At 37.4% G+C, this 15,364-nt stretch overlaps 1 protein-coding gene across 1 annotated transcript in view; it reads left to right on the top strand.

Moving 5' to 3' along the window:
• The window catches only part of LOC126418802 (midasin-like), a 298,364-nt gene that overhangs the window by 192,401 nt on the left and 90,599 nt on the right, over nucleotides 1–15,364 (top strand). Inside the window, exons 31-32 of the mRNA XM_050085737.1 lie at nucleotides 14,450–14,572; nucleotides 14,746–14,940. Of these exons, the coding sequence (XP_049941694.1) occupies nucleotides 14,450–14,572; nucleotides 14,746–14,940 (318 nt within the window). The remainder of the gene's footprint in view (nucleotides 1–14,449; nucleotides 14,573–14,745; nucleotides 14,941–15,364) is intronic.

The raw sequence follows: 15,364 nt of genomic DNA, 5'->3' as shown, positions 1-15,364 counted from the left end.
TTGAAATTAAAATATGTTTAACATTGTGTTCTTCAATAAATGTCTTCCATTTTAAACTGGTAAAATATGCTGCATTATCCGTGATAATAACTTCAGGTTTTCCTATTCTTACAAAATAATCTGTTAATAGACATCTGGTAATAGCAGTGGTAGAAACTGAACGTAAAGCATATAATTTTAAATACTTTGTGAAAACATCTAACACAGCAAGGATGTATTTCATTCCTCCACGTGCTTGTGGATAGGGTCCTGCAATATCTAAAGAAATTAGCTGTAATGGCCTCTTAGGTATGATAGGATGCAATTAGAATATTTGGCTTTCTGACATATGATGCATTTCCTAATATTACTCAATACTCTTCGCCTTAAATTTGGAAAATAGCAATATTGTATAATCTTATCTGTACATTTGGTTACACCATAGTGTCCCCAAGTTCTGTGTGTAAATAAAATAAAATTATCAATATGAGCTTCAGGTAAGCAAACACACCAATGCTGTGATTCAGGGTTTCGTCGGTGAAATAATACTTCTTTGTGTAACGTGTAATATTTTTCAAGATGTGGGTCTGTTCCTGCACGTAATTTATTCTTTATCTGGATCCACCTGGGATCATTGTCCTGCAATGTGGCTAACTTCCTGCACATGTTTTTGTAGTAAGGTGCAAATGTACCGTCATACATGAGTAAAATTTTAAAATCTGATGTTTGTTCCGGCACATCTGAAAATTCTTGTAGGCCTTGTGGCAAACGAGATAGAGCATTGGCTATAATGTTGGATTCTCCTTTTATATATATAATATCAAAATCATATTCTTGTAGTGATGCACACCAGCGTGCAAGACGTGGATGTAATAACTTGCATGATAGCAGGAAAGAAAGAGCTTGATGATCAGTATAAAGCTTAGTACGTTTTCCCCATAGAAAGTAGCGAAACTTGCGAAACGCCCATACTATGGCAAGTGTTTCGCGCTCGGTCACTGAATATGACTTTTCGCATTCAGTGAGCGTGCGGCTAGCAAAACTTATAGGTTTGATGACTGTTTGTTCATCTTCTACATGAATTTGGAATAAAAATGCTCCGAGCCCATAGGAACTTGCATCTGTTACTAGGCAAAAGTCTGACGTCATGTCAGGATGACATACCAACGGTGCATTAACTAAAGCATTCTTAATCGCTTCAAAATCTATCTGACAGAACTCTGTCCATTTCCAAATATTATTTCTTTTGAGTAAAGATAGAAGATGTGGACTGTTAAGAAGGTGGTAGGGTACAAATTTCCTGAAGAATGAAGATAGACCAAGAAAGGCTTTGAGTTGTTTACGATTCTGTGGGGATGGAAAATTCTTTATTGCATCAATTTTTCTTGAGTCTAGATAAATCCCTTCAGTTGATATGATGTGACCAAGGAATTTGATTTCTCTCCTCCCTAATTTTGTCTTTGATAAATTGATAGTGACACCTGCGTCAGAAAATTTAGTCAGAAGTTGCTTCAAAAGATTTACATGTTCTTCCCAAGTAGTGGTGGCAATGACAATGTCGTCAACATAAACTGTGATTTGTGATAACAATTGTGGTCCAAGAACAGCATCTAAGGCTTCGATAAATACTCCAGCACTCACTTGTAGACCAAAGGGTAGAACACAAAATTGATAACTACGTCCCTCACATAGAAATGCAGTGTATTTACGACTGTTTTTTATGGAGGTTCACCTGCCAAAATGATGAGCGGAGGTCAATATTGGTTAAATACTGTACATTATGAAATTTTAAAAGTTGTTCTTGCATTTTTTCAATCTCTTTCAAAACTGCGGGTTTCTTTGACCAAGGAATATTATAATATGTTCTACAGTATGTTTTGTGTGGTTTAACATCCATCTCATAAGTATAGCCTCTAATAATTCCAGGTTTCTCCACAAATACCTCAGCAAATTGCTGCAAAACTTCAAGTAATTCAAGTTGTTGTTCCTTCGTCAGATATTCAGATTCTGTGCATTTCTCATATATATCATTAGGTTTAATTCCCTGAGATACAGCTTCATTAAAAGTTAAATCACATATGTTTATTGCTGGTGGATACACAAAATGTAACTGTTCAAATTTACCTTGTTTACTGTTTAAGTTTTTACCCTGTGTTAACTCTATTGTCAGTTGTTGTTGGTTTACGGTTAAATGACATTTCCCTTTTCCTAAATCTATGATTGCTTCATATTCATTCAAAAAGTCAATTCCTAATATGCAACGCATAACTAATTTGTCTACTACCAGAAAACTGTAATTGAGTGGTATATTTGAAAATGTGAAGTTAATTAGCACTTGAAATTTCACATTCTTTGATTTGTTACCGGTGGCACTTATAATGTGACAATTCTGTACTCGCAATGTTTGTATGTTCATTATTTGTTTGAGTTCATTATATAAGGACATTGAAATGACACTTGCTGCTGCTCCTGTATCTAACATTACTTCCACTTCATAACTACCAATCATAACTCGTGTTATAGCCTGAATAATCTTCTTTGTTTTACTGGTACTATTAAAATCTACATCCTAATATAATTCTTTTTCTATTTTCTTACTGTCATCATATCGGAGAAAACAAATCGTCGGTTCCGTTGCGCTCTGCTCCCTATTGACCGTAACTCGAGCGCTTAGCTCGGTCGTCGTTCGTTTTCCGGCAAATTCGGTTGTTGCTGCGGGTTGGGTTCATTGCCCAACTCAATAATATTTACATTTCTGTCGCGCGTCACCCAAGTATCAGCTGTTTGGTTGTTGACATTACCCCGCGCCACATTGGGAGTTCCGTTAGGTACAAATTGAGGGTTGCTGTATTGCATGTGATTTCCCCATACATTATTTCGCCCATGACTGTAACTGGTATTGTCATTACTGTTATTCCTGCAATACATGTTTGGATGTTGTTGGATGTTGTTTCTCTGAAAATATCCTGGATGGTACCTGTTATCCTCTCTTCTTTGATCTCTATGATTTTGGTTCCTTCTTCTGTTGTTGTTATTTTGAATATAACTGTTATTGTTCTGATTGTAATTACTGTTCGGATAACCATTATAGTAATAATTACTGTTTCCTTGCCAGTCCAGTGCTGCGAGTTGTTTCTCCTAATATTGAATGGATTTGTCCCAGTGTAGTGTGAATTGTTTCTTTGAGTGTTTTGTTGTGGTGTCGGAGGCGGATTCCAATAGCCTCTGTCATTTCTGTTGTGCGTACGCGAATTGCTTGGATGGATCGGATACAATTGATTGAAATTCCTGATCTCATCTCTGTAAACATCATCTATCTCATCAACATAACTAAAAAAATTCTTTATGTTGTCCTCGGAGACTCTTATTAATTTATCACGGTATGGAAATGGTAAGTGGCTTTTAAGTGTTCTAATTACGTCTGGTAAATCTGCTGGTTTTGTCCAATATAATGTTTTGTCTAGGTAGCGTTCAAAGTATTGTCGTAAAGTCTCTTTCTTCCGGTTGTAAATTTCTAGATTGTATACTTCTCGTTTTAAACTTTGCTGTTCTGTGATCGACCAAAATTCCTCAAGAAATGCTTGTTCAAACTGTTCAAATGTTAAACATCGTCTTTTAATTGCTGCTCCCCACTTAGCTGCTCTTCCACGTAACAAATTTGTAACATATCGAATTTTGTCGGCTTCTAACCAATGTCTCGGGGAAAATACCATCAAAAGAGCGGATGAAAACAATCGGATGCACTTTGTCTTTCTCATCACATGAAAATGTCTGAAAGTATCCATGTCGTACTAATGTTTCATCAGCTACTCCCGATGGTATTATGGGTCCTGTATTTTATGTCAAACTGTGCATAGTATGTGGTGATGTCTGATAGTAATTTTGATCTTGTGGTAGCATTGAAAATGGTTCATTGGGATTTGTATCACTCATTGGTAATTCTATTTTCGGCTGTGCTGGGTCTGGCATTATTATGATTCTCATTTATGTTTTGGTTGTCTGTTATGGGTTTTGGTATCACTGACGAACTTGGTAATTACATTTTCTTTAAGTTTGCGTACCTCTTTCTGAATATTATCTGTTTCTCCCTTTACTTGTTCCTTTGTCTTATCTAAAATGATCTGTGTCATTGTCTCAAACTTCTCATCTAAATAATCATCACATAATTTGCATTCATGTACAAGTTTTTCTGCTAGAGTTGTGTCATTCTTTAAAGATGCTACATCTGCTCTGTCTTCAAGCTTTTCTAACTTTTCCTGTAAGGATTTCTGCTCCAATGTTACATCATTTAATCTGTCTGAAAGGTCTGTAATCGTCAGGTCTAAGTGTTCTTGGTTTGTTTTTACGGAATTGTGTGACTGTCGTAATTCGTCAACTTGGGTACTGGTTTTCTGTTGTTCAAAAACTACTGTTAACAATTTCTCATTACATCATTGTAAGTCAGTTTTTGTCTCGTCACTGAATCCCACAAATACCTTTTCTTGTCTTGTAACCTTGTCTGATAAGTCAGTAAATTTCCTTCCAAGACTACTGGTGGTTTCTGTCAAGTCGGCAATTTGTCTCGATTGTTTTTCAAAATTTTGTTTTATGTCCCGTGTCAGTTCATCGAATTTAGTGTCAAATTTCCCAATGTCACGTTTTAAATTGTCATTTTTCTCGTCTCAAGCGTCAAATCTTTTGTCTAAAGTGTCAAATTTTGTGTTTTGGTCACCAAGTAACTTCAGAATCTGGTTGATGTCTGGTTCTGAAGTTGACGTTGTCAATGTCACGTTTTGTCGCATAGTACTCACTCTCCATTCGCCTGTATATCTGTTTAAATATAGGGGTTGTTGTCTTAATCGATCCCGTAAAATTATGTCTTGAACATCCTCCCTATTAAGTTCAATATTCATTTGACTGTCGGACATGTTTTGCAATGTGTCACTTTCACTAAGCTCGTCCGCGGAAACAATTTCTACGCGTCTAGCGTCCATCTTGCGAGTTTCATAATTAATTGCAAATAAAATTTTCCAATGGTAAAAAAAAATTTTTTAAATATGATATGTTGAAATCTGAAATTTCTCTTATGGAAATGGATATTTCTATATGATTTCTAATTAGAAATTGAATTATTAAACTGGTACTGAAATTTCCCTCTCACAAATAAATGACTGTGAATATGCTCTTCACTTACCATTTCCAATAATAGTAGTAAATCAATTTTAACTACAATTTGAAAAAATAATTTCGAAATAAATGGATCGGAATAAAGGAAGTACAGATGGCTGCTTGAAACTGGAAAAAATGTAAATTTCTGTACTCACCAATTTTTTTCAGTCTTATTTTGCAAATGTAGCGTCAAATATTCAGTTTTCAATCCAAAATTTTTCTTTCGCGTCCGTGCAAATTATTTTACGGAACGTTATCCTTTTCCCTTTTTTTTTTTTTTACCAAAGTAATTTCCTCTGCATGAAAAGGAAAATTAACACAAATTAATAACAGGGAAAACAATATTGTTGTAAATTTCATGCACGTAACATTACAATTGAAATGAATGAGACTTAGTCCAAACTCATTTTCTGATGCTATTAAGTGGTTAAAATTAGATAAAATGTCCAAAATTTATAATAACTGCACTTGTATCAAATCCAAACTGCACTTGTATCAAATCCAAACTGCACTTGTATCAAATCCAAACTGCACTTGTATCAAATCCAAACTGCACTTGTATCAAATCCGAAGATTGCAAGTCCTGTCACCAGGACGCCAATTGTAGTGTTACCTTTTATTATCTTCTCCTCATTAGCTATTGAAACAACATCGCTTTGTAATGTAATTTTAATTTTCACCAAAAGCACATTCAACACATCGCGGAAAAAATACACGTCTTTCATATCAAAACAAGAGAGAGAGAGAGAGAGAGACCTCCATTAGCTCTTAAAAACAAAAAAAACTACGCAAAAGTAAAAAAAAAAGAACAAAATTATTTATAAAATCGGTCGCTGGCGCAGTGCTCTTCTGCGTGCGCGATCGTAAATTATAACTTTGCGGAAGTCAGAGTACCATTACAGTACCCTCCAAATGGCTTTCCAACAATTCGAATAAAATAAATAAAAAAGTCAAGTACAGTTAATTGTGGAGTTGTTAGACTGTAATCAGGGGGTTGTTGGGGGGGAGGGGGGGGGTTATGTAGTATCAAGAGCTGGTATACCACATAACATAGGAGCCAGCAGGATCAATCTGCTGGGTACACCCGTCGCATACATTTTAGGCCCTATGGAATTGATTTTCATGTTAGTTGGTATATAGGGGTATCTCTTTTACCACAAGTATTTTACCCCCCCCCCCCTCCCCTCCCCCTTCTCTCTCTCTCTCTCTCTCTCTCTCTCTCTCTCTCTCTCTCTCTCTCTCTCTCTCTCTCTCTGTGTGTGTGTGTGTGTGTGTGTGTAGGTGAGTGGGCACATGCTACTCTACTCAAGTAGTTGATACAGTGCTGGCCAGTAATGTTATTGCACCAGGAAGAGCACATGATTGAATTTGTAAATGATTTGGGATATACAGGGCGCAACATTCAGAACAGAGGACCACCATCTCTGACACAGCCAGCAGTGACTGCGACGCAGCTGGCGATCGAGTTGAACTGGGCTCAAATGACAAATACGGGTACGTCATTCAGTGCTGCTTCGAGCCTGTGCCGGCGTTAATCAGTCATAGAGGACTGCATGTGGTGGCTGGCGGGTCTCTCAGCTGACTGTGAGCACATCTGGAGTGGGAAAGAGATCAGAAGAATGTGTTGGCCAGGGCATCAGTCCAATACCCAGCTGATCGATATAGGTCAGGACAGTGCAGGGAAAGTGTGATCTCTCATTCCCTTGCAAAGCTAGGATACGGCCACTGGCCTCGACATGCCATAATTGCTGTGCTCGCTATCCCCCATACTGTAACCCTAAATGCTTGGTCCAAATGATGGTGATAAATGCAGTTTTTCAATGTTCATTCTCCATCGATACATCTATTCTGATGTTCTATGCAGACTCATCTGAGAAGACAATGTTGTGCCACTCCAGTGTCACCATTGGGCAGACGACTGTTGACGCGCATCCCCCTTCTACTGCATCATGTGAAACTGCAGCTATGGTTGCTGTGCTGACAGTTTGTGGCATTGTAATCATCATCACACTGTATGTGTGGATAGTTGTCTTGCTGCAAAAAAAACCCACGTTCTGTGATGTGGCTGTACGACCCTGCACAGTCGAGCGTACAGTATGTTTGTTCCCTCGGGCACTAGTCATGTGGGGCCATTGAAGTCGTGCATGGCTCTGAGCATGGTCCTCTTGAACCCACCTATTCCTATTTTCATGACAGTCGTGGGATCCCAGCCAACATTAGCAGCCGTATCACAGAATTGCAAACCGCGTACTGGGAAGGCGACGAGCGTGCTGCTCTTGAATCTGACAAGTGATGGTAGACACTTATGCGAGACGTAACACTTCTCGCAAAAAACTAATGCACCAATATGATTTCTGAATGAGAAACCTGCAGTGTAATCTTTACCGTTAAAAAAAGCAGATAAAAATTCACTTGACACCTTCCCATCCCCAAGATTGACGAAGTTTTATGGAAGTTCAAAATTTAGTGTGAACTTCAATGCGAGATACTATTAATAGTTTCTACAACAAAACTCTTTTCTCGAAAACTGGCAGAAAACCCCAAGAGATGCTGATCATACGTAAAGTACATCAGTGGGAAGACACAATCAATACCTTCATTGTGTGATAACAATGGTGATGTTACTGATGACAGTGCTGTGAAAGCACAGTTACTAAACACAGTTTTCCAAAATTCCTTCACCAAAGAAAATGAAGTAAATATTCCAGAATTCGAATAAAAAAAAAAAAAAAAAAAAAAAAAAGAAAGAAAGAAAGAAAGAAAGAAAGACTGCCAACATGAGCAACTTCCACTGATGAGGCAAAACGTTATGACCATTGCCCACCACAATACTGGATGCTACCTGGTGGCGTTGCTGGCATGCGACACTGTAACAAAGGTATGTAAGCGGGGCTAGTGAAAATATGGGCTGCAAATGGGGAAATCCAAGGAGAAAAACAATTTTGACGAAGGCCAGATTATTATTATGCAGAGCCTTTGAATGAATATATCGAAAACCGCAAAGCTGGTAGAATGCTCACATGGTGCTGTCATGAGCATCTACAGAAAGAGGTAGGAGGACAGTGAAACTGCTACTAGGAGCTAAATGGTTGGACATCCACGACTCTTCCCCGAACGTGGGGTTCGAGGCTTGTCTGCTCTGTAAAGTAGGATGGATTGTGATCTCTGGTACCCTGCCAAAAGAGCACACTGGTGGTGCATGCACAAGTTTTTCAGGGCACAATGTTCATCGTCCTTTGTAGAACGTGGAGCTCCGCAGCAGACCACCCAAACATGTTCACGTGTTGGTCCGACTACATTGTCAGTTACGAATGCAGTGGGTACGGGACCATCAGAAGTCGACCTTCAATCAGTGGAAACGTGTTAGCTCTTTGGGTGAATCACATTTTTGCTATACTAGGTAGCTGGTCATATCCACAAACTCCGTCATCGAGGTGAATGGCGGCTCGAAATGTGCAGCACGCCACAAACGCAGGCTTGTGGGAGCAGTATTATGCTGTGGGAGATATTCTCTTGTGCTTGCACAGGACGTATGGTAGTAACTGAAGACATGCTGACAGCTGCAAATCACCTGCGTTTCTTCATGCTTGATGTCTTCCCCAACAGTGAAGTCGTCTTTCAACGGTATAATTGTCCATGTGTCTGAGCCAGAACCGTGTTAAGTGGTTTGATTAGCATTATAGTGGACTCACGTTGATGCCTGACGTAAATCCTATGGAACCCATCTGGGTCACTATCAGGCACCATCACAGCGTACACAAATCGGTGGCCCGTTATTTATGCAAATTACATGACTTGCACGCAGACATCTAATGCCACATACCTCCACACAAAGTGTCAGATGCCTGATAAGCAGAGTCAGTGATGTATCTCATTCCAAAGATGGACAAACAAGCTATTAAGCAGGTTGTCATAGTGTTTAGACTCATAAGTGTAAAAGTAGATATGCCTGGTGTAGTGAAGCAGCTTAAAACACTTGATTAAGGCAAGGCCTCTGGTCAAGTGTATACCAGTCAGGTTCCTTTCAGAGTATGCTGATATACTAGCTCCATACTTACCAATGAAACACAACCACTTGCTCGTCAAAAGATTTGTACCCAAAGACTGGAAAGTTGCACTAGTTGCACGAATATTCAAGAAAAGAAAGTGTAATCCACTGAATTACAGACCCATATCACTGACATCAATTTGCGGTAGGAGTTTGGAACATATACTGTACTCAAACATTATGAATCACTTCGAAGAAAACTATTTATTGACAAAGAGCCAACACGGATTCAGGAAATATCATTCTTCTGAAACACAGCTAGTTTTTTATTCTCACAAAGTAATGAGTACTATCAACAGGGGACATCAGATTGATTCCATATTTTTAGATTTCCAGTAGGCTTTTGACATTGTTCCTCACAAGCGACTTCTAATAAAATTGCATGCATGTGTAGTATCATCTTAGTTGTGTGACTGAATTCATGATTTCCTATCAGAGAGGTCACAGTTTGTGATAACTGACAGAAAGTCATCGAATAAAACAGAAGTAATATCTGGCATTCCCCAAGGAAATGTTGTAGGCCATCTGCTGATTGATCTACATGAACGATTTAGGAGACAATCTGAGCAGCCCTATTAGATTGTTTACAGATGATTCTGTCAGCTACCATCTTGGAAAGTCATCAGATGATCAAAAAGAATTCCAAAAAGATTTAGACAAGATATCTGGATGGCGTAAGCCAGTGGCTGTAGGTAATGAAAAGTGTGAAGTCATCCACATGAGTACTAAAAGGAATCTGCTAAATTTTGGCTACACAATAAATCACTCAGATCTAAAGGTAGTAAACTTAACTAAATACCTAGTGATTACAATTGCGAATTACTTGAAATGGAACAACCATAGATAGTGTTGTGGGGGAAGCAAACCAAAGACAGATTTATTGGCAGAACACTTGAAAAACGTAACAGTTCTACTAACGAGACTACTTGCACTACACTTTTTCACCCTCCTCCGGAGTATTGCTATGTGGAGTGGGATCTGCATCAGATTGGATTGATGGAGGACATTGAAAAAGTTCAAAAAAGGGCAGCTCGTTTTGTTTTATTGCAAAATAGGGGAGAGAATGCTGCAGATATGATGCATGAATTGACATGGTAGTTATTAAAACAAAGGCAGTTTTTCACTGCGGCAATACCCTCTCATGATATTTCAATCTCCAATTTTCTTCTCACAGTGTGAAAATATGTTTTTGGTACACACTTTGATAGGGGGAAACGGTCACTATAATGATATTAGAGAAATCAGAGCTCACACAGAAAGATTTAAGTGTTTATTTTTTTCTGTCTGCTGTTAAACAGTGGAATGGTAGAGAAGTTGCATGAAGGTTGTTCGATGAATCCTCTTACAGGCACTTAATTCTAAATGGCACAGTAATCATGTAGATGTAGATGCAAAACTATAGAACTAGTTGGCGTTTCTGCTACCTAATTTGTGCAGTTGTGTTGAAATGCTTACTATTTTCATATCCAAGCATTTAGTACACTTCATTCAAATCATTTTAGTGTTTCTTCTTTGGTATTAATAAACCACTTCAGCTGTGTTTAATCCTTTATTTTTAGATCACTACCGGTTTCTTGGCTCTAAGAGCCACATCTTCAAGTGAACATATAACTAGAACATTAGAGCTAAAAAGTTCAGAACTTTTACCGAACATTTGAATAAAGTATTTAGCTCTAATGTTGTAGTTATATAGTCACCTGAAAATGTGGCTTTTGGTGCCATAAAACTGGTAGTGATCTAATGGTAAAGGAGTGAACAAAAGGACAATAGCATATTATACACATATACAACTGAAGCTGTTTATGTGAAATGTGTTTTATTCATCTCATAATGTCAGACTTTCAGAACATGTCTGATGTGCAGGAGACACGTCAAGGTTACAGTTTGCTTATTTGAAATTTTGGCATACTTAACAATATTACTTGGTGAAGAATTTACTTATTTAAAATTTGTGAAACTTAACAATATTTACATCCACTATACCAATCATAAATTTTTATTCCATGTTAGGGATTTAAGTATCACTTCATCCTTCATGAAATCTTCCACTGAGTAGTAACATCTTTCAACTAGAAAATCACATAACCCGCTTTTTAAAATATTTATCTCTATATTCATTATGACACACCCTTTTATGTTATGAGTTTTCATGCCTGTACTGAGGAGTCTGAGCACACAATTATAAGCGATGTGATGGGAGCATAAAGTTTTCTTTGTGTCTTGTACTGTATGAGTGTTCCAAAAAAAATTTTTTTTAAATATATCAGATCTGCTGTGTAGGAAAAGAATCACCTAAGAGATGTATAAAGAGGGGACAGTTACTATTTTTAGGTCTTTAAATAATTGTTGACATGATGCCCTCGGCTGTGCGGCGTGCATTTTATGAATGATTCTTTTTTGCAACTTTAAAATTTGTGTAGTGTTTCCCAAGCTTCCCCCCAAAATTATGCCATATCTAATAAAAGATTCAAATTAACTATAGTATGCTATTCTCCTTTTGTCCATATGAGTGGCACTGGCTGAAATATCCATTGCAAATGCAAGACTGTTTAATTTATTCGCTAGATATTCTATATATAAATTCCAACTCAAATTTCTAAGTTTATTCCTAAGAATCTGACTGAGTCACATTCTTCCATTTTCTGATTATTGTAAATAATACAGATTTCTTGAGTTTTTGACTATTTGGCTTTAAAACTTGTCATGTGGGTTTTTGAAACATTTAGCCTTAAGCCATTTAGATTGAATCATGGTTCCATGTTAATTAACATATTCATGACACTCTGTGGGATATTGTCGGAATTTTCATTTTCAGTTAGGGCAGAAGTATCATCTGCAAACAAAGTTAGATGAGTATTTATATTGAGAGGAAAGTCATTTATGTAGAACACGAATAAAAATTGCCCAAGGATTGAGCCTTGGGGAACACCTTGTGACACAGTTTTCCACTCCACGAAGTAATCTCCTTCATTTGATGTGATTGCTACCTCTTGTTTCCTCTCCATGAGATATGATTCAAACCATTTCAAAGCAATATCCCATATTCCATACCAGTTGAGTTTGAAAAGCAGCAGGGTGTGGTTTACAGAGTCGATTGCTTTTGTAAGATTACAGAATATTCCTGTAACTTTAGCTTTCCTGTCTAGTGATGAAGTAACAGTATTATGAAAAGCAAAATTGCTACTCAACTCTCTCTCTCTCTCTCTCTCTCTCTTTCTTTCTCTTTCTCACGCAAACACAATTCACACACTCGACTACAGTCTAAATATCGTACTGTATGATGAAGCTTTGTATTTGTAAAGCAGCAATTTTTCCAAATACAACAATTTTTGATGTGACTAGGAGTATAGAAATGGGGTGATAATTTCCCGTGTTGTCCTTCAAACCTTTTTTAAACAATGGTTTTACTTCTTCATATTTCAAGAGATTGGGGAAGTAACCTTCCTCAAATGATTTGTTTATTATGAGAGAGAGAGGATGAGCTATTATGTTGTAAACTCTTTTAATTACTTTGGTGGTTATCCCATCCGAATGTGCAGAGTCTTTGTCTTTTAAGGAGAATATGACACTTTCTACAAGTTTTGTTGAGACTGTTTTGAATTTTTTAAGACTTTCACTGATATAGCCTTTCATCTCAAAACTATTTACTATCTTCTCATAATTTGCTAATCTAAATCAGATTTTGCAACATTTAAGAAGTGCTCATTGAAGCACTCAGGTATTTGAGCTGGATTTATGACAGATATTTCCTTAAGTTTGATTTTTGAAATGAAATGTCTTGTTTGTAATTTTTGACACCTAATTCAGACTTAACTAAAAATAGTTTTATAGTTCCTAACATGTTTTACAAAATCAGGATCTTTGTTGTACTTCAGCTGATTGTGTAGCTTCCTTTTACTCTCACTGGAAATTTTTATTTCTGGTGTGATCCATCTGATCGAACTTGACGTTTTATTGTAATATGACATTGATGGGAAAGTCTCATTAAATACGTGCAGAAAACTATTTGAGAATGTATTAAAGTTTTCATTTATTTAATCGCCATCCCTGAGAGAGCACTTTACTCAGTTTCTCATAGAATATTTCAGTATTCCATTGAAATAAGTTTTTCTTGCATTATGTTTATCAGTTTTTGGCAGTGAGACAAACAAGGGTGAGTGACTAGAAAGTTCTAAGTCTAGACAGAATTTATGTTTATTATTAAAGTAGTAATTTGTTATAATGTTATCAGTGCATGTTGCTGAGTGAATATTTTCCTTGGTAAATTCTGAAAAATTCAATTTATAACCAGACTTTTTCAGAAAGTCACTCAATGTTATTGATTCTTTTTGTCATTTGCGGTGTTTATAGTAAAGTCAGCTGCTATTACAATGTTTTCTTCTTTTCCTTCTTTAGTTTATCTAGCAAGCACTGGAATTTAGTGAGAAATTGTGTGGCGTATGCCCTTTCTGGAATTCTGTAAATTGAAATGGTTAAAATGTTAAGGTCTTAAAGCTCTACACAACAGCTTTTGAATGTACAGTCTTCATTTAAACAATTTAAATCTGTTTTCACTTCATTGCTTACAGAAGATTCCAGGAGTATGCAGCAACCTCTGTGAGATTTTTTTCTCCCTGCAGTAGCTACTTGCAACATTGAAATTTTCAGTTTTATTTAAAATATTTAATGTATTAGAGGTAGGCCAATGTTCATTTAAACAAGTAATTTTTCTGTTTATACATTCTGAGAGAAGAATTTGTAAGTCATTGAGTGAGGTGGCACAATGTTTAGCACACTGGACTTGCATTCGGGAGGACGACTGTTCAATACCACGTCCGACTATCCTGATTTAGGTTTTCCGTGATTTCCCTATATTGCTTCAGACAAATGCTGGGATGGTTCCTTTGACAGGGCACGGCTGACTTCCTTCCCTAATCTGATGAGACCCAAGACCTTGCTGTTTGGTCTCCCCCCTCCCCAATTTGTTAGTCATCCAGTTTGTAGCTTAGATTGCTCGAAGATTTCGAATTTAAGCCATTTATAGTCGAGTACATCAAATCAGAATTTTTGCTAGTTTTAATGGTATTAAGCATGCATTAATACCCAAGATTATTACTAATAACTGTGGTTCCCTACATACAGGTTTGTCTGCATTTTGACATCTGTTGTGTGCTGTCTTCATTGTGTTGCAGCTTAGGCCAGCAATGTGGAAAATGTATTTTCACTGTTACAGGTTCACTGGTTGTGTGTGTTAAGTGAGGTGTATATTGAGTGACCCATGGCTTTTCATTCCAGGATATTTCAGATTTGTTTGGAGCAGATTTGCCAGTAGATGGTGGAGGTGAAGGACAGTTTGCATGGCGTGATGGTCCATTGCTTAGAGCTTTAAAGGATGGGGACTGGATACTCCTCGATGAGGTATGTCAGTTGTTCATTTTTCTTAAAATTTTGTGGAATTGAGTGTGTGTGTGTGTGTGTGTGTGTGTGTGTGTGTGTGTGTGTGTTTTTTTGTCAAAACATTGAACTGAGAGTTGGTGGTGTTTCTGAATGTCCCAGTAACATTTTGACATGTAACTCATGTTTCCTTTCAGTTGAATCTAGCATCTCAGTCTGTATTAGAAGGCCTCAATGCTGTATTTGATCATCGTGGAGAAGCATATATTCCAGAACTGGGATGTTCGTTCAAGTTACAGCATCAAACACGATTATTTGCCACACAGAACCCACAGCGCCAAGGTGGAGCTCGTAAAGGTTTACCACGGTCTTTCCTTAATAGATTCACACAGGTGAGCGGCAGAGCTTACTCATGCCTTTTCCTTCTATTCGTGTTTCTAAGACAATGTTTGTCTATTAGTTGTTCCATAGACCGTACTCATATACACGAGGGCCATCCAGAAAGTAGATTATATTTTCGCTTGCAGTAGTTGTGAACGGACTAGTGCAGCCATATTGTTGTATGAGCGTTTGTCTGCTCAGTTGGCATCTAGCCATACCAGCATGAGGTTTGTATTATTTCCTATTATTCCACAGTGAAAGTTTTAAATTTGTGCTGCAATTGAAAATCCCGGGAGTTGTGAAATGTGGTCAGTAATAAGGTTTTTGTTGGCAAAAAACCATAAACTTACTGAAATTTATCGGCATCTGTGTGAAATGCATGAAAACAAAGTAATCACAGAAGCTGAAGTGCGCCAATGGTGGATTAAATTTAAA

Source organism: Schistocerca serialis, chromosome 9, assembly GCF_023864345.2.
Source record: "Schistocerca serialis cubense isolate TAMUIC-IGC-003099 chromosome 9, iqSchSeri2.2, whole genome shotgun sequence".
Classification (NCBI taxonomy): domain Eukaryota; kingdom Metazoa; phylum Arthropoda; class Insecta; order Orthoptera; family Acrididae; genus Schistocerca; species Schistocerca serialis.
This window is presented reverse-complemented; position numbering and strand designations above follow the sequence as displayed.